This window comes from Amphiprion ocellaris, chromosome 8 (genome assembly GCF_022539595.1).
Source record: "Amphiprion ocellaris isolate individual 3 ecotype Okinawa chromosome 8, ASM2253959v1, whole genome shotgun sequence".
Lineage (NCBI taxonomy): Eukaryota > Metazoa > Chordata > Actinopteri > Pomacentridae > Amphiprion > Amphiprion ocellaris.
The window spans coordinates 30,426,795-30,446,175 of NC_072773.1; the positions used below are offsets into that span (position 1 = coordinate 30,426,795).

A 19,381-nucleotide genomic window follows, 5' to 3' on the forward strand; every position below is an offset into this window, starting at 1 on the left:
CCAAAATAGAAGAAAAGCAACTGATGGTTGTACAGCACCAAGAGATTGTTTAAAAAATATTGATTATTATGTAGCTGAACTAATTAATGTCCCTGGTGCATTTTAATGGCACCAGGCTATATCTTCTCTCTACCGGTTTCCCCTCATCTACATAAAACACACCGCCATTTTCCTTCCCCACAACACCCAAGTGCAATAAGCCAGACTGACTGAGACCATGGCAGGAACTGCATTCCAGCAGAGTGGACCGTCCTTCTGCCACAGCAAACGCACCAGCAAAGAGGATTTGTCATCTACGACTAATAATATTACTTTGTTGTCACAGAGGCATCCCTGTCAGGAAGCGGTTTTTTAAGATCCCGTAGAGGAAACAAAACAGAGCAGAGGCCGAGAGGCTCTTGGCCCCCGTGTGGCTGATGGACAACATTTGCAGGAGCCTCTGCAGCGCTCTCTGTTAGTGACGTTGGGTGTTGGAGAAGCCTACAAATTACCCACGTCACCGTCCCAGGGCCAAGGTTGGTGGGTGTGGCGAGAGAGGGGCTCCTATAGCCTTGATCTCGGCAAGTATGCATCGTCTTTCTTTTGTCAGAACGGCCCCCTGTCCTTTTTTCCTGATAACACACTAACATATGCAGATTAAACCAGATTTCAGCTCATGCGGATGGCCACGTTTTTCCCGAAGAAATGCGTGAAAAAAGCTCCGATTACATGGATGCAGCCAAAGGGAATTTCCCCCTTCTTTGATTTCCTTTCCTGACATTTAACCATTTGAAGCTCTGATTTAAACCTGAACCATTATCCACCCGTGTCCAGCCTAACCAAAAATACACCAAGCTGATCTCAACGCTTTACTTGTGAATGCAACAGCAGTGCAGTCTAAAAAAAAGTCTGGCCCTTTGTAAAGTCAAGAATCAAAGGGTGGGCTAGATTTCCACACCCATGCAGGTACAAACAGTCATGTTTGCGCTTCCACAGCCCCCCATGACGACAAGCATCCTTCACAGCAACAGCCACACGCCAACACGTTTTCTTTTCTTCGAGAATACAAATCCGGGCCTACAGTTTATACCAACATGTTTTAAAACGTCTCATGCGTGAAAACGTATACATTTTACAAGGACAATAAAGTGTATTTACTGGGCGTGCTAAAGCTGGCAAAGTTACCTGCTGTAGTTTAATGCGAGGGGTCAAAGTTGGTCTCTGTACACATTCCATTTTCTGTTCCCACTCATTCTCATTGGCCCATTCCGCCGCTGCACACATTTCCGGGCTAAAGGGGCTCCTTGATTCCACTTTATTGCAGCGGGTTAAAGGTGAAGGCCTTGACATTATTGAAGTTCAAAGACCACATTTAATTATAAATTGTACTTAATGCACACGTGCAATCATCATGCACATATGTTGAGTGCACGGGAACACATAGGAAATGCACATGCGCTCGCGTAAAAGTACACACACACATTTGGGAGAAAAGAAAAAGGAAACGGCAATTATGATTTCCTTTCCCCTAGCTAGCTGTTGGTACAACTCCTAACACATGGCCCAATTAGTCAACAATTATTTATTCATAACTCATGTGTTGAAATAGGCTGGTTTGGGGTCAGTTTAAAAGGATTATGCTATAATCTGTGTCAGACAGAATTCAATTATATAGACACAATATATATACACACACACATGTATTTTTATATACACATGTATATATAAAAATACACATATTCAATAATTTAATTCTAATTTCTAACATATAAATACACACACATACAGATAGATATTTCCAGTATATATTTTTGGTTTGCCTTTACGCATACCAATGCCCAACTATATACAATAATTCATATATATGTATATTCACGCACTCTCTCTCTCTGGATATACTGGCGGTTTTCCAGCTTACTAAGAGAATGCTGGACATGGAGGACATGACGGTTGCGCGCACCAGAGAGAGAGAGGAGAGGTTGGGGGTCGGTTTGACGTTGCAGACTACACAGACCGAGTTCATGTCGAAACCTCTTGGCAAGATTTCTCTCCCTTCGGACATCCAGTCTTGCTTGTTTACTATTTACTGCGGAAGTGAACGCCATTTCCCCCCGAACAGACGGTGCAATTAAGAGAAAAAATAGCCATTTAGTGCCTCTGTCTTTATGGCAGTGTCTAGACTACAAGAGTGGCGATTCCATTTAGTGGGCACTAAAAGAGGTTATCATTCCACTCTGTTTCTCCACATTTCTAAGATCTGGGCTCTATCTTCGTTTAAAACGTGTGTGAAAATTCAAACATGATCTTTGGGAGTTGTGTAACCTTAAAATAGACAAGTGAAAAAAAAAAAATCTGACAAGTGTAGGCCCGCAATAACGACTACTCCTTAGTTTCACAATCGCCGCCAAATTTACCATGGCAAATGTGTGTATCCTCATGTCGTGGCCTATTAACACAAGTTTAAACTGTGCACGCTATCTATGTAGGCCAACAGTTATAGGCTATACACACATTTATGAGCAGCACCAAAAAGGCGCCTGTGAGAATAAATGCATCGTCAGAAATGGGAATTGTGATTATGGAAGCACAAAAAGCACAAAGTCGTTGACGTTTGCCTATATGTTTCTGTTTATTTCATAGGTATTATGTTAATGATACACAGGCCGACAATCTGCTTCTCCACTCTGGAATTCCAAAGCACCAATGTTTTAAGCAAATAATTTAACGAGTTTTGGTGTTAAAGCTGCTAAAGTTGTATGGGCAGTGTACTGAAAAAAATAGCAGCACAGGATAGGGGAAAGGAAATTCAACATACGCCTATTTACAGTCACGAATGCACATTGCATAGGCTAGCTCTGTACAGGGGGGGTAATACTTCACAGATTGGACGTCACAGTTCTCAATGGCGAAAAAGAAAAATGCAGCCTGGAGATTTTCTGCAAGGTGTTCGTACTCTGGTCGAGAAATAATTAGATAATGATATGCTATATACAAAGACCAGCGGGGGGGATAAGAGCTAAAAGTTGTCTGCGCAATAAGGATTTAAACTGTTTGTTACATTTGATATTTTAACAAATATGTCTATATGAACAGTAGAGTAAACACAATGGGCGAATCGTGATAAATAGAGGGACATATTCAAGAACAGCATATAAATGATTATTCTAACCATGTAGGCCTTTTTGAGGAACAGCTAGAAATTCATCGCCGCCCGTATAGGAGCAATAAGAAAATGGCGACTTCTTCCCATGCAGGCCTATTTCTTCCACTGTCCACTTTAACATTGCACTGTTGGTGATTATGGGCTCCTTTAGAAAAAACGGTTATGCCCACGATTACAATTCAATGAGATAAGAGGAGGCCTTTTAATGCCACCCGTCCAATGACTGTGACACTTTCTGCTCCTGCTCACAATAGTGGGTTTCCAGAGAAATACTGGAGGCGATCTCTGCTCAGCTTCTTCTCTTTCATTCTTCTATTCTGAAACCAGATTTTAACCTGGCGGTCGGTGAGGTTTAGCATTCGGGAAAGCTGAAGCCTTTTCTCTTTGTTGATGTAAACGTTAAAGAAGAATTCCCGCTCCAGCTCTCGAATCTGAAACTTGGAATATGGACACCTCTTCTTCCTTGTTCGAGGAGCGCCTGAAGAAAAAATAAATACAATTTTCAAAAATAAATGGAAATATCAGTAACGCCAAATGAAATCCCAATAATATATATACATTTTTTAAATAAAAATGAGAGACAACGGGAGTGCTGAAATGGCGAGAGGACTGGCTTTAAGAATTCAGTTTCAGTGGCATTAGTAATGATAACATTTCAGTCAACATTCATCAAGCGAAGTAGCTGAGGCTATCAGATAAACCAGTCATAAAGAGTGTTAAATATCCGAATCGCTTGGAGTAAATAATATCAACTTACAGCCTCTAAGTACGTGTTTATCTGTTATAAATATACAACAACAAAAGTATTTCACCGCATTATGTGCGAGACATTCCTCTGGAGCTAAACTAACTATTTACACAATCTTCTGGCAGTGAGCTGTAATGCATCGCCCTTGTCTGCAATGGCCTACGAGGACCTCTGTGGCCCTATAACTTCTTATCAAACAGGTGACGGGGGAAATGGATAGTTTTATTGTTTTTTGTGTGGAACTGGGGCAAACACTAGTCTCAGTTAGCTTGTATCTGCAGCCTAGCTGAGCTGATACAGTGTACATGAGGCTGGACGACAATAATGACCTCTGTGCCTTTCAAATCAAGCACATTAGTATTATTATTTTTCCACTTCATGCTTGTTATTGATACTAACGTCAAAATAAGGCATGCGAGTGTTTAGTGGGCATGCAGGAAATAACAAAACAATGAATTTCAACTTTTAATCAGCGGATTCTGGGGGAATAGTATAATATGCAGAGCCATGCAGGAAGAGGCAAAGCAATCGATTGTGTGATACTTATTCATTTAGTGACTGTTAGGAAATGGAGCCAGCGGCTCTTTTCTGTCTATAGATACACATTCCTAGATAGATCTATCTATACTTCGATAGATGGATAGATAGATGGAAAAGAACGCATTTAACCGTAAAGTGTGTAATACTCTTTGCAGCATGTCTTTTGCGGGCAAAGCCAGTGCTAAAAGACAATTCACAAGACGCCAAAAGCAATGTTCTGCCCAATTGGTTTTTACTCTCGACAGCCCAACGAGAAAATCCCTTAAAATGCCCAACGCAAGTTCATGATCAAAGTTAACATTTGTCACAATAGCTCTCTCTTAAAAATTTCACAGACTCTCACCATAGAGGCGTCTGTGTATAACATCCCCCTTTTTTCAAAGCGCTTTCCCATCGTAAAAATTCTTCTCGTTGCAAGAAAGAGCTTTGTAGGGTTATAATAAAATCCTTTGAATGCTTATAAAACTCCACATAAAATCTGACCGACAAAACACCGGGCTAGTCCCCTTAACCTTCCCCCATTTTACAGCTTCGGTATACCTACTCGAGTGGCTGTTCTTGCTGGCGTTGCCGTCCTTGGTTGTTGCGGAGGAAGAAGTGCATGAGCCTGAATTTGTATGCTCCTCCTCGTCTTCTGGGTCTTTTTCCTGCTCCGAGGCTCCGGGTACCGAGGCTGTGGGCTGCTGCTGTTGTTGCTGCTGCTGTTGGGAGTCGCTTTCCAGCTTCCCCCCCTCGCCCTTTTGTAAACAACTGTCTGACTGATTGTCCGTGCTGCTGCAGTATGCGGTCTCAAAAAAGCGGTCGAAGCCTTGCGGGAGGACGTTGTTTTTCCCCACGCCGGAGTAAAAACCTGTGGAGGGGTGATTGGAGCCCGCGTGGGTGTGATGGTGATGGTGGTGGCTGTACACGCTCTCGTTCTTCATAAGCATTTCTGTCATGGTGGATGGTGGAAGACAGTCCCTATGCACCAGATCCTCTCCCGAGTAGCACGATGCATAATTGCTTCTGTGGTGCCATTTACTGGCGGGGTCCAAGCCGTATGAAACTTCCCGTACCGGCTGCACTTGAGACAGGTTTGTGGAATAAGGGTAGCTGATTTGCCGGGACGGGGCCTGTGGAAGGAACGAGGAGACGGCAGAAAACTCGGGCACGTAGTAGGTGCAGCTGGGGAGGTAGATGTTGGACGCGCAGCCCGTCCTGTCCCCAAACTCGGATGTCCGGTCTTTGCGCGTCTGAGAGCAGAAGTTGCCCAGATTCACCGAGTTAAACATCTTTCTCTCTCTCGTACTCCGTACTATAGATAGATGTTTTGGATACGAGCTGCAGCAGAAGGGAAAAATTTGGGAAGGCGAGATGACGCGCAATCCGTCTAAGTCGCCCCGGAGACACGTGATCGAAAGTAGATATTGTCATATATCAATTTGGAAGAGTTGGATGTGTAGGAGTGGTTGGCTTTAGGTAAGATCGAGGAGGTTCAAACAAATAATTTTCAAACACCACAGGCGCACTAAGAAAACCAGTATCGTTTGCTGCCTTATGACAATTACAGAGATATGCTGTGTGTGTTTATGTTTATGGGCTGCTGGTAGGCTAACTAGACAGCTACAGCTCCTTAAAAAGGCACAGCACAAACTGCAGAGTGCACTCACTGACATGCATTTCATAGTGTTATGGTGTTTAACAGGTAAGAATATTATCATTATTACTACTATTATTATGAATATTAATATTACTATTATTAATACTGCAGTGACTGGGCTATTTCTCTCACAAATTCAACTCCATTGCTACTAATGTTCACGTTTTAATGAAAAAAAAGACAAATTATCATCACTGATGGTGCACACATGCAGCACAATAGAAAACAGCTTACAATAAGGCAGCAATCGCTGAGAATGGAGCCCAAATAAGGTACGAGCCCGTTAAAATGCAATCCCATGAGCTCAGTCATCGTTTCACTATCCACAAAAAGTTCACAAATCACAATAAAAGACACAGAGTGTTCTCCTACAAATCGCTCAAAGGTCAGTTTTACACACTGATTTGTGAAAACAAAAGAGACAGTTTGAGAAAGACTATATGTTTCTGTCCTCCCTTCTTTTTTGATTTTGAACAGCTGTTACACAAGTGTACTGCACGCAGGATTAATAAACAGTGGTGTGAATGTTGCGGGTGATATGTTTAAAAAATCATGCGACATTAGCTCGTCATCCTTTTTATTTAGTTTTTTCTCTTCCTGTGCGTCTCACTAAATGAAAAACTGCTACTTCGGACTGCTGTTGGACGACTGTAATTATGCTGTAAGGTGAAGCTGAACCAACTGTTAGGCAACACAGAAAACGCAGCACGCATGTTGACTGAGCAAACTTGAGTAATCGAGCCACTCTCATTATTTCCTATGACTTTGGATCATTACAGAATCCGTGGAAGGAGAGCTACGCAGCTCAAGATTCTGTTCCTGGAGTTCCTGCAGGCACACAATAACAACTGAAGCCCCTGGATCTCGCATCTCCTTTTGGAGAGAAAATAAGCCTTAATTACATAAACACAAATTCAAAAACATATAATTACCCTCCTCAAATTCTTTGATTGCGTTTTCTTCCTGTTTTGGGTTTGCAAGTGGCAACACCGCCCAGGACATTTACCCTGAAAATATTAACATTGACATGCAGGGGTAAAGTGTGTCCTGTAGGGCTTTGTTGTACATAAAATGGATTTTTCTTTAAGATTAAAAGCAGAGCCTCAATTAGTCGTCTTAGCAACGGTCTACTTATAGACATGCAGACTGGGCCTATTGACCAAGCACTATGAATGTATCCGACATTTCCCCCTAAAACTAAATAAGTCCCAGCTGATGTTCCAAGCTGCTGTGATCATTTTATTTTCTACCACAATGTCGACATTTATCTGTGGGTGACAGACACAGACATGTTCCCCGGACTTTTAAAAAATTGCAATAAAATGAGTGGTTTGCAGAAAAGATGCGCCTGCGTGTGATTTCCTGCGTCATTGTAAACTTTTAATTGTACTGTTGAGGCCCATCTCCGAATCTTTATAGACTAACTGATACTATCACAAGGTGAAATTAATATGATAGCCCATTGTTTATGATTATAGTCTGCTTCCTAAATGTTGCAATAGACTCTCGAATTATTACCCAGTATTCTGAGAACGCTTACACTCTTACACTCACTTGCGGGACACCTGTGTTGTTTAAAAATAATGGAAAACAAAAGTTAGTGTCTTTGGTGATTCCCAACAGCAACTGCAGGGACGAAAACCAGAAGCATCATCAGACAGAGGCATTGGAAATGAGAGTCCATTGCAGGCCTATTTGTGAAAACGTGGCAATGGCATTAGCTTGTTTACTACCCTTACAGACAAAAGGTTGTCTCACATGATGCATCCTGCATCCAAGTACAAAGAAAGCAGACAGCTGTCCAGACACAGCACTTGAATTTGACCACTAAAATCCTCTCTACGTCCACCATAAAACTCCGAATGGCTGTAGTAACGCTAAATCCCTTTGTTCTATAGAAAACTATAAACGTTGAGAATGAGAGGAATTTGGATTTCAGCAACTAGATATTCTGCAACTTAAAAAACGACCTGAGCGACGGATTTTCACGCCGAACGCCCCCAACCCATTTTCTACAATTTCAGTTTAACTGCACATTTAACATATGCAGACATATGAGCCACTCTTAATTAAATAAAAGTTTTAAACTATCTATTTTTGCTTGCATTTAAAGACACCATTTTACTGAAATTAATTAAAATAAGAGAGATTATGCCAAACCGCAAGAGGAGGCAATAAAGTGAGTTTTTTTTGTGCCTTGCAATGCGCAGCTGCTGATGTAATTTTTTGTAGATTAACAGTCGCAGCTATGGAAATATTTGTGTAAACATGCTGGCCTGTAGCCTGTACGGACACATGCTCGACACATGCTGCTGTACTACTGTTGTGCAGTTGCATAACAACAATAATAATTCGCACATCAACATGTCAATGCCTATTTTAACAGTTTGAAATATTTAGCACACTATGTAATTTAGAGACAAAACGCAAGACTTTTATTGGAAGTTTTAGAAAACCTGAAAACGGGCCATATTAATTGGTCTTGCCTGTTATAAAGGGTCTGAATTATGGATACATATGGATACCCTCGTGCCAACATTACTCTAACTAATTAACTCTGAGGAAATAATAATAATAAAAAAACTGGCAAGAAATAAAAACTACAAACTTTTCTTTCAGCAGGCAATAACAGACCCAAGGCAGACAGCCCAATATTGTCAATTCATTTCCTCTTCGTAATCTTTTCAATGATGCGTATTAGCGCGGCATTAATAAATAATGTGAGTGTATGAATAAGCGATGCACTAATAAAATTCAAAAGGTAGGACCGCTGATCAAGACAACAGAAAAAAGAAAACACTTCACAGTGCCCAAGAACAACTGAGGCGTTTAAACCAATGGGAAATTGGACTCTTGGCTGCGTTTAAGCCGGAGTATTTGTTATTATGTGGCAAAATATGACCCGTCAACGTCCATCACTTGGCAATAACCGCTTTCTGAGTGTTTTTAAGCTCTGCCTTTTCTCGCCTTCGTTACGTCCAGACCATCAGTCAAAGAATACGGTTTACAATGTGTTTGTTTGCCTGGATGGGCGACTCGCAACCGAAATTCCGCTAGCAGTAGGACCCAGGAAAGTTTGATTAGGCTGCACCAAATGAGCAGGCTAAGCATATGCACATTTTCGAGCGAAACTGTCTGCATCAGAGTTATCTGCCTCCTAATTCTGTACTATAACGACGCACAGAACGACACAAAAGAAGGTATGTGCAGGGTCAAATATTCTAAGCAACAGTCACAATGTCGTGTTGACTGCTTTGCCATTCCTTGCTTAAACATCACTGTTAAAGCACAAACTTTACGACTGTGTCTGAGGAATTTAAGCTATGTATTGCTACCCAGCACCATAATTACAATGGTTAACCTAAATGTCACCCTCTTGTAAAGGAGAAAACTCTCAAAACTGGCGCTCCTAAATATTACAGTGTTTTTGCCCCTTGTCGATAAATCCTGTGTCAAATTATACAACAATCGCCACAGACACAAACACAACACAAACACACACACACTCTCTCTCTCACACACACACAAACACACACAATAGGCGCAGTTCACCAAGACACTGCTGCACAGTTAGCTGAAGTCAGGGCTAAATGTGGGAAGCCTGTGTAATCATATTACTGTCCCCTCATGGCCTAGATAAGTTTAATTGGATGTAAGTCGGGCAGTTAAACTCGGCTGTATGAGCTGCGAACAGTTTCAAGCAACACTAAAGAGGCCTTGTTTTTTTTATTTTTTTTTTACTGAGATCTCAGTGAATGCACCTAGCGTTAAGCGTTTGTGGTGGCAACAATAGCTCACAAGATAAGATGTGTGTTGCTGTTACATTTAGAGCAATCTCCAGAGTGTATTTCACTTTCAACCACTAGGACATAAAGCTTTCACAACAATGTGTTAACTTTTTTTTTATTAGAAGTATTAAATGATTTCACATCATAAGAAACTGCCTACTATACCGACTCCTGGCTTCAGTCGCTGTGTTATTTAGATGTCCTACAAATACCTGAAAACTCTTTGAGCAGAGGAACAGTAAACACTGATATGTATCTATTTCTGATCAAAATTCTTCATGAGCTAAATAAAGAACATTTCTGTGAGGAAAGTACTCCAGGCTATGGTCCGTCACATGCCGACGTTTAAAAAGGGATATTAGGCACCGCCTTCATTAGACAACCATTACTTGCGGAAATATATATATATATATTTTAAATATATTAATCTTTGTTGTAAATATTTGTAAGAATAGGCCTAATGTATGAAAACAAGCCAGCACTGACTAACTTTCGCAAATAGGCCGTTTTGTCAGATTTTAGACATTACGCACGAGTAAGAATAAAATTAGGCACGGACTGTGAATCATTACGCATTTGTTTGTTTTGAAATTATTAACTTGGAGGTAAAATATTCAATTAGTTTTAACATATTTCAACATAACCTGAGCATGTGCCGTAATATCGAACATATATTTGGCCAGAAGACGGGTTGTACAGGATGTTATTTATTGATTTATTTGTTAAATATCTGATTTAACTATGCTTGTTATGTGCCGAAAAAGTGCTTGATTATTTCCATGCAGAGAAACAATCAGCTAACAGTCTGAAGCGCTGTAATGTGTTGAACATTTATGTAAAGTGAGACAAAGTCGCACTGGTTAGCTGTTTAGGCATCGGGGGTCAATATGTATTATTTTTGTTTGTGCTGCCCTGGCAAAGGAGCGGTTCAGTGTGTGGGCCCAAAATAGAAGCTCCGAGCTTCCCACTACAGACTCAGATATCGTTGAAATGCCTGCTTAAACACTCAGTGCTAATGTTTGCTTTGCCGTCTGTGCTGCAGCTTTCCCTCAGAGCACATATCTTTAAACACAAGAATATTGATGTTAATATAAGATGGGAAAAGCTATACTGTATATGCACTGCGCAGATGCTGACCGAACCTGAACAGGTGACACAGAAATTCCCTTCAAGTATCAAACAGCTTTAAGCAGGTAGCACCGGTTGTGCAGCTCTATGCCGCATACTTGACCTCCACTAGGTGTGTTAAAAGTCGGTTTGAAAAAAGACACTCCTTATCCAAAATACTAATCATTTGTGTATTTGGAAGACAGAGATCGGTGTATTTACTCAAAACACAGCAATTGTACAGCAAAGATTAAATAATACTGTGCAAATATATTGTCCCTATGCTGTCACCTGATTTCCAAAATACAGCATGGAAAGCAGCAATTATGCTAAAATGGAATAAGAAAATAACAAATAAAAGCAGCTGCTGATTTGCTATCGCGACCTCATTCAGTTCTGAAATGTTTTTTATTTTTTCTTTTCTTCTCACCAGAGAGAACTGGTCGAAGAGGAATTCGGCTGTTTTGAGGCTGCAATGTAACCTTCACACCCCGCAATAAGGGTTGTTGTCTGCCCAATGCAATTGAAAAACATTGATAAGAAGGCACGTTTCAGAAAAATGGAGCTCACGGAGAACCCATTTCAAATCATGTCAAAATCAATATATAACAGTTCTGAAAGAACTAAAACGATATGGATCTTTCACGTGAAGCATCCTACCTATCTCTCTTTATCGCATTAACACTGTCCTTTAAAACACACGCATTCACTGGACTCTCACTTACGCACACTCACGCACGTCTACACACTGCACTCCCTCCACATGCACACACACTTTAGTAGGAATAACATTGTTTTCTATTTCTCTAGCCAGCTTTGTACCATAAACGGCAGAGGGGCGGCGGGGGACGTAGACCACATGCCACACAAGTTCTCTGCGAAGGGCACTGTGAAGCTCACTGACCTTTGGGACGCGGAGACAGGCTGCCATAAACAGATTTAGCCAGTCTCAAAGTCAAAAGTGCTCAAGAGCAGTGAAAGACCTATTGTAAAAACCTGCTAAGCGAAATATCCCGAGTTGGTCGGCAAGCTACCTTGTGAATTCTTTTTCAAAATCCCTCCTTTAATCCAGCATGAAACGAATTTTACTAAATTAGAATGCGGCAGGACAAATAAGGGCAAACTAATATTAGCAGGGATCATTTTTAGCTTCGGAGGAGAAGGGATGGCAGGTAAAGGCGTCGTGTTTTGTGGCTTGTTGGGGGTGAAAAACGCTTCCAGCACAACAAAAGGAGAGGCAAAACAAAAGATAGAAATGCCTGAATAAAGAGGGTGCACAAAAAAGTCATACATTACTTCAACTGATAAGTCTGGTTTGAAGTTCAAGTTAAAATTATACGTTCAGCTGGTCGTTGGACGCAGTTCAAAGACCAGACTGCTGTGTTATTAAGCCTAAATAATACCAATAGATTCCCCTCACCAGCCGACAAAATACAAACCTGTTTCTGCTACCATTTAATCATGGCAGCGAACACAACTTGCTGTACTTAAAATTGTTTTGAGGCTCATAATTTGCTCACTCAAAATGCATTTGGGTCAGCAAATTGTGGAAATTCTCGCTGTGAAATGCAATTTACACTTCTGACTGGAGAAATCATGAATCCTGTTTTCCTGTGTTTTTTAATCTATTCTCTCGCCAGATTGTTTCACGCATTTTACAAGCTCAAAAGCATAGCTACCACTGGAGCCTAAGTGTCCACAATTGTTGGCGTCTAAATTCTATCAGAGCATCATGGAAAGAGTTTTCTGAATCCTGTAGACATTGTTTCGAACACAGCTGACCTTGAAGATTTGTTTTACGGATAACAGCAGAGGTAATGCAGCAAAGTAAGGACCGCCGTGGTGCATTTTGCATACGTTATTATCCTCTAACCAATTTAACAAGGCAACACACAAACAAGTTTATCTCCTTTCATGGTCAACAGCGCGTTTGATGACCTGAAAAGACTGGAGCTGTTATGAATAATGTCCTCTCGATGATCAAATAGAATGAACGCAATTTAAGATCTCCTAGTATTATTTCATAGTGTAAGTTAATGTTATACTGCAACAAATACTTGGTACCCATAACTGGTTACACTTTGCATCAGACTGACGCTATTTTGTGATGCGCTGTGAATGCTGTCCTCGGTGCGTAAAAGGGAACATATGAAAACATCACGCTTGCTTTTCTTTTATTACGCTGAGAAAATTATTCAGATTCTGATGCTGGTATGTCGTCTTAAATCCATGTTAAAAATTTTGGAAATCCATGACATGAAAATATTCTTTCAAATCATGTTTTAATCAGATGCGTAAATGTATTTGGAGAGCATTTTTCCAGAAACAGAGCCAGCGTGTGTCATTCATTTATTTATCATTTGTGTTGACGCATATTGAATCTCACAATCAGTTTGAGAAAAATACACTATGAATCAACAAAGGCAATTTTGGAAACCAGCAATTACAGTTAAACTGTTTGTGCTATCAGTAATTTGAAGCATTGTGCCCGATTGGGTAGCAGCGCGTCCAGACGGCCCTCTAAACTCACCTAGATCCTTGCAACGATTATTTTCTATTCATACATGTACTCTCAATACAAAACAAAAATAATTATACATTGCGGTGATGGATGCAGAAGTATGCTATTCGTTGTGTGTTCAGATATTGTCAGCCAAACCTAGAAAGGGTGGTTCTTTGTCGTAAGCATTCACAAACCAGAGGCCTCTGCAGAAACAGCAATGCAGTTTAACTATTATAAAACAGAACAGTGTACTACAGCAAAGCTTTCATCAACCCCAGACATGTCTTGTCAGAAATACACCGAACCTTCTATCTCAAATGCTAAATCCTCAAACAAACAGCAAGAGGACTGGATTAATTAATACAGGCAACGTCATCTGACATTTGTGTATGCATGTGCTGTGATCAACGCACAGCCAAAGTCAGGAATGCCATTCAGTGGGTCGGTTGCAGGAATGGCTGTTCACAGTTCACTGAAAAGGCAACATCTGATCTCAACATTGAGACAGCACAACGGTTTCCAGTGAACATGCTTCACCCAACTGAGACTGGAAGCTGCTGAAGAGAAACGCACTAACGCTTGGTTAATTAGCTGATAGGAAAATACTGCACAGCCCTGTATTGCTTTACACTTCACTGCCAGTAGGGAGAGCCTTGTGGATTTCAGAAATGGTATATTATAAAAGCTGTTGTGTAGTTTGTAACTCTGAATGACATGTGAGAAGGAGTGTTTATCTGATATGTGTGCGTGTATTCATAAACCGTGTTTTGATGTGTGAATGGAGCTTTAACGCGAGCCAGAGGAGAGGATGCACAGGGAACAGGCAGTCCAAAAGGCTCGCCTATATGGAGCACTGGGGTGTAACCCTATTACTGCTTTACAGAGATATTGCGTGTTTAGCTGCGCCGTTATAGGCTTGTAGCATACCGGTGACACTGATTAGGTCGAACTTCAAGAGAAGCCACAGAGGCTGCATGGGGGGGAACAAGCGAAAGGGGATTTTTACTTAAGACTAATGCAGTAGTCGTGTAATTGTGGTGAACTCTATAGAATACTATTCAATCCAAGATGGGGCTGAGAATACGTACCTGGCCGCCATTTTGCACGGTGAGCTACCTATAGCCTTTACCTTTGTATCTGTGGCGGCCATGGTGAAACTAGGCCAGCCTGTGTGGGCTCCTTTTGCTTAGATCTCACAGCATGTACAATTATGTGCCAACAAAACACCCTCTCAAATGCTTCCAAATGTCTCATTAATGTTCAGATCTTTATTTCACTGTGGTGGACACCTGTATTTCTAAAAAAGTGTTACAGGTCACGGCTATTAAAGTAACCCCACCAGTCAGCACTCACAAAGCCTTATTTTGAAGACGCAACCCCTAATAACAGACTGAGGTAACACCAATAAACGTTTCAATATTTTGTTTATTGAAGACCTTACGCATATACATTCATATCATTATTACTTTTACAAGACAAGGTAGCAATCCTTATAAGCGCAAAGAAAGGAATGCAGTGGGGGGCGACATAAAAGAACGATAAACAACTACTACACTGAAAGAGGGTTTCTTTAAATGTCATGAATGGTAAAATAAAATGTAAAAAAAATTACATACCATTTCTTATACCCATTCTTGGCAGTATATAGTTTTGGCCTACATCCCCAACTCTTACAACCACAAATAGGAAATATGGAATGCGATATTGTACAAGACGACCAATAAGAGAAAAGCACTATTACATAGCGATAAGGGCTCCTCAAACAGGATGCAAATACTAACATATGTAATTTCATTTTACAAAGTTATACACGAGTACAAGGTAGGGTAAGGGACAACACTGAGCACATTGCAAGGAGCAAGTACATTAAGTAGGCCTAATAGACCTTCCGTCCTTCCACCCTAATAATAATAATAATAATAATAATACATTCTTTCTAGACGTCTGTGTCAAACCGTTTAGGCTGTTGACTTTTGATTTGTTCAAAAAAAGGGAAAAAAAGTATAAAAAGTCACCTACAGAAAAAGTGGCCCGCAGAACATGACTTATAGCTATTTCACATCAATAACATGCTGCAAACATTTCACTGCTATAGCTTACTCATTATACATGACAGATAATGCACTGCATCGCCCCGAATTAAGGGGGCACATACGTAGGCCTATAATTAAAATCTCTAAATTTCTACATATTTATTTTTATCATAAGCACCATGTTTCAGAAATGCTCTTTCAGGCCTAAAAAACTTACTGTCGCAACTTTAGGCGATTCCCTTCTTTAGTTGAGTAATACTTACAGATAAACTACTGTAGTTATACTGTTGAGTCTTTCCATTACAGATCCTTGTGATCTTTGTTTATTGTGGATTACACGATTCTTTTTTTCACTGTACGTGAAATTTTTAATAGCAGCTCCAAGCCGTTTTCAAACGGTGATCTCACTCAACGAAGAATGAAACCCATGCAGGAATCAGTGGTTGTTGATAAGACAAGTTGAAAGGTAATAAAAGTAACACAAAATACCTTTAGAAACTTGTTTGCACATGGGCCGAGTCATGGCAGTTAATTTTTCAATGCGCAGTCATAAAGATATCATATAGATTAGATTGTGGTTTGAGTCCTCCCTCTCCTCATGCTGACTCCAGACTTCCACGTTTCCTGCCCGTGACCGTGAACGTGCTCACAAACTTGGTGAAAACTATAGAAACGAGATAAAGATTATGCTCCTTTAACGCAACAAATAATGGATGTGGAAGTTAAAGCAACTGAGAGGGAGATTCTTCTTATTCTTCTTTATCAGTTCGTAACTTCAGAGAAAATGTTGCGCGGATGCGCTCCACGCTTCTTTTTCTGATTTTTATTTTTTAAACCCTACTTAACCCCGCTTTATTTTTTTCTGACTAAAAACAAATAACAAAAAGCCCACTGTCACTATGCGTCATCCCAAAAAGATATTTTCTGGCAGACACATTTCGCGTGATCTACACATATGGCGTACAATCTCTTAACAGATCATAAAAATCAACCTACACAGAAAACACATTCTCACAGCTTTTTGTGCGATTATGCCAAACATGAAGGCTCACTGACATATAGAGTGCGCCTTTGGATGACAAAGTGGATTGTTTTGGGCTTTTTCAGCCCGCACCTTTTGAGAAAAAAAAAATATCAGAAAATGGTGTAATAATCGCCTGCAATGTAAAAGATGGATATGAGTGCATGCATTGAAAGAAGACCTAAGGGAGCGTAGAAGGCTTGGCTTTTACTGCCTATTGATTCACCTTCTGCCGCATCTCTAAAAGTAGGCCAAAGCTTGCTCCCTCAGCATGAGTCTCTTCTTCTTCATCCTGCGGTTCTGGAACCAGATCTTGACTTGCTGGTCGCTGAGGTTCAGGCGATCGGAGAGCTCCCTCCGCCGCTGCCTGGTGATGAACTCATTCAGCATGAATTCACCTTCTAGCTCAGCCAGCTGAAGTTTGGAATAAGGTTTGCGCTTCTTTCTGGTCCGAGTGTGCATCGGGTACCACGGGGCACCTGGGAGAGAGGGAGGAGGAGGGGGGCACACAACGGATCAGACACCACAGTTGCAAAATCACGGTCACCTCCAAGGTTATGGTGAACCCACAGGGGCATCAGTGGTCCCTGGCAAGTTGGGGTAATTAATTACAAGACTAAGTTCAGCTAGCATTCTTTTAAACTACATACCGGGGAGCAATTCTATCTAGATAAATATATGTTTTTAAAAAATACTCTAATAACAAAGAATCTCGCTTTTCTAAAGATGTCTGCGGGAGTGGAAATTTAGGCATGATTTCAGTAAATCAGAGAACCTTCATGTATGTTGGAAAACCTTTAATGTAGCATTTCTGCTTTAGACTGAGATAACTGACGCCCCTAGAAGCTGTCACTTCCTCCACAAACAGCCAGACTAGATTTATTTTGCTGTCTGACTGGACATGTCTGATCTCAAATCCAGTATCTGGACAATCGAGACTACTACTGCACTCCAACTTTGGGCAAATTTTGACCAAACATGTTATTTTTAAAAAAGAAATTTCATCCACCTTTATGAAGACCACTACTATAGCGCAGTTTGTGTCACATGAAGTTTTATTGTTGCAGTTAAAGCTGCATTAACGTGATAATTAAGCCGTGCTTGCAAATACCCCTACTTATTTGCGAGTTTCAGAGCATATTAAATGACTCTTGAGTCCACAGCGACAGATATTAATTCTGTTTACGAGTCATTAAAAAGAAAATTCTCTCTGTTCGATGCAGTCAACCAAAGCGACTCACCTCTTTAAATCACTGCACTAATTTGTGTGTACAGAGTGCAACAATAGAGCAGAATCAACCGTTTATGTGCCAGAATAACAGAACCTAGAAATGCGATGACACAATTTATTGTTTATTCAAAAGCTGTAGGCAGTAAGGTTTGCTGAGGTTATCTGTAACTGTACACTGCCACATGGAGCATGGAGTATTTTAGGGCAACCCCTAGCGGCGTTTCTACACCACGCAAGTCTCCTGCAGGCTAAAGGCTGCAAGTTGTGCATCAACATAACGAGCTCTAATGACGGTTTAATACCGCAATTGCACGCTGCATGCAGCTTTCTTAACGTGAATGTGGGTTTCTAATAATTGTGGTTTTAAAATAAAAACAATAGCACTAGCACTCACCTCCGCCTGCGGCTATGTTGCTTGAATGGCTTCCCGGTGACACCAGGGTCTGTGTGTCGCTGGATGAAGGCTTGCTGCCCTCGTTGAGCAGAGAGGAGCTGGAGTCGGACTCCATTGACTGACAGGATGGCGGGTCTTGCGTTAGCTGCTCGGTCCCATAATCATATTTGGAAAAGGCGGCACTGCTGCCAATTCCACTGTGCATCCCGTGGTCAGATGTTAGGGATGATGTGTCTCTCGCCCTATCCTCTCGTTTGAGGCTGCTGCCACCTGAACAGGTCTCTCTGTTCCCGTTGCCGTTGTTGTAATAACATTTACCGTCTTCTGGTCTAGTAATTTCACACGACCGATTGAAGGAAGGGTTAATGGACACGGGGCTGCTAAAGTAGGATTGAGAATATCCATTGCACGGCTCCGAAGGATTCCACGGGAGGGAGCAAACATTGTCCCTTCTCGGGTAGGAGAGAGACGGTAGCCCCGCCAGTTGTCCCCCTGAGGCTCTAAAATTCGGAAAGTAAAATGTGTCTCCAGTGTGGATGTTTACCAAAGGTCCCACAAACCCTGGATTAAGGAGATTATGCTCGCCCATTTCCGCGGGCCCGACCAACAGCTTCTAGTTTATTGCAATCTGACATTTAACATAGTTAAACCTGGAGAGGCGCCTGATTGGTCATCCTCTAACCACGTGGCCAGGCTAACTTCTGCTACACATGGTACCACCCACTTGGTCCATCTCAGACAAAACAAAACATTAACTTCTGCATTACAGAGGTTTATATGCTTTTTAAAAATACCATAAACCTTTTATTAAAAATGTAGAATCTTGTTTTTCTCCACTTGAGCCACGCCGAGTCGAAAAGGAACCCCGGCTGCTTCTCCTTTTACACTGGTGGAACTGTCCATGGCCTCGTTTAATATCTTTATAAGATGGCAAAAGTTTTTTTAAACGCTATTTCTTATGAAAACTATTTTTCTTGAAGGAGAAGGTGCACATGACACCTTGTTTTCTAGCAAATTATGGTTGAATTCCGTGTCATATAAAGCTGTGATGTTCCAATTTTACAAGCTTGTTTTAAGAAAAGACTGATGCTCATTGCCGCACTCTACTCATATTTACAGTAACGGGGTCAGCAGGTTGAAGCCACTGGCTCTGTAAAAGAGGACGATATTCTATAAGGTTACTTTAAGAGGGTATATTTCACATAATATTCTCTAGTACACCTCACATGAACAAC

General features: G+C 41.0%; 2 protein-coding genes across 2 annotated transcripts; both read right to left on the minus strand.

The window, feature by feature from the left end:
* Positions 1–2,583: 2,583 nt before the first annotated feature.
* hoxc11a (homeobox C11a) lies at positions 2,584–5,885 on the minus strand. Its single transcript, XM_023289665.3, has 2 exons — positions 4,975–5,885; positions 2,584–3,620 (listed from the first exon to the last, which is right to left on the minus strand). Exons 1-2 carry the CDS (start codon positions 5,699–5,701, stop codon positions 3,388–3,390), a joined length of 960 nt encoding a protein of 319 aa, XP_023145433.2. The 5' UTR covers positions 5,702–5,885; the 3' UTR covers positions 2,584–3,387.
* Positions 5,886–14,874: 8,989 nt separating this feature from the next.
* Positions 14,875–18,839, minus strand: hoxc12a (homeobox C12a). Its single transcript, XM_023289669.3, has 2 exons — positions 18,147–18,839; positions 14,875–17,000 (listed from the first exon to the last, which is right to left on the minus strand). The coding sequence occupies exons 1-2, from the start codon at positions 18,733–18,735 to the stop codon at positions 16,762–16,764; spliced, it is 828 nt and encodes a 275-aa protein (XP_023145437.1). The 5' UTR covers positions 18,736–18,839; the 3' UTR covers positions 14,875–16,761.
* Between the last annotated feature and the right edge of the window lie 542 nt (positions 18,840–19,381).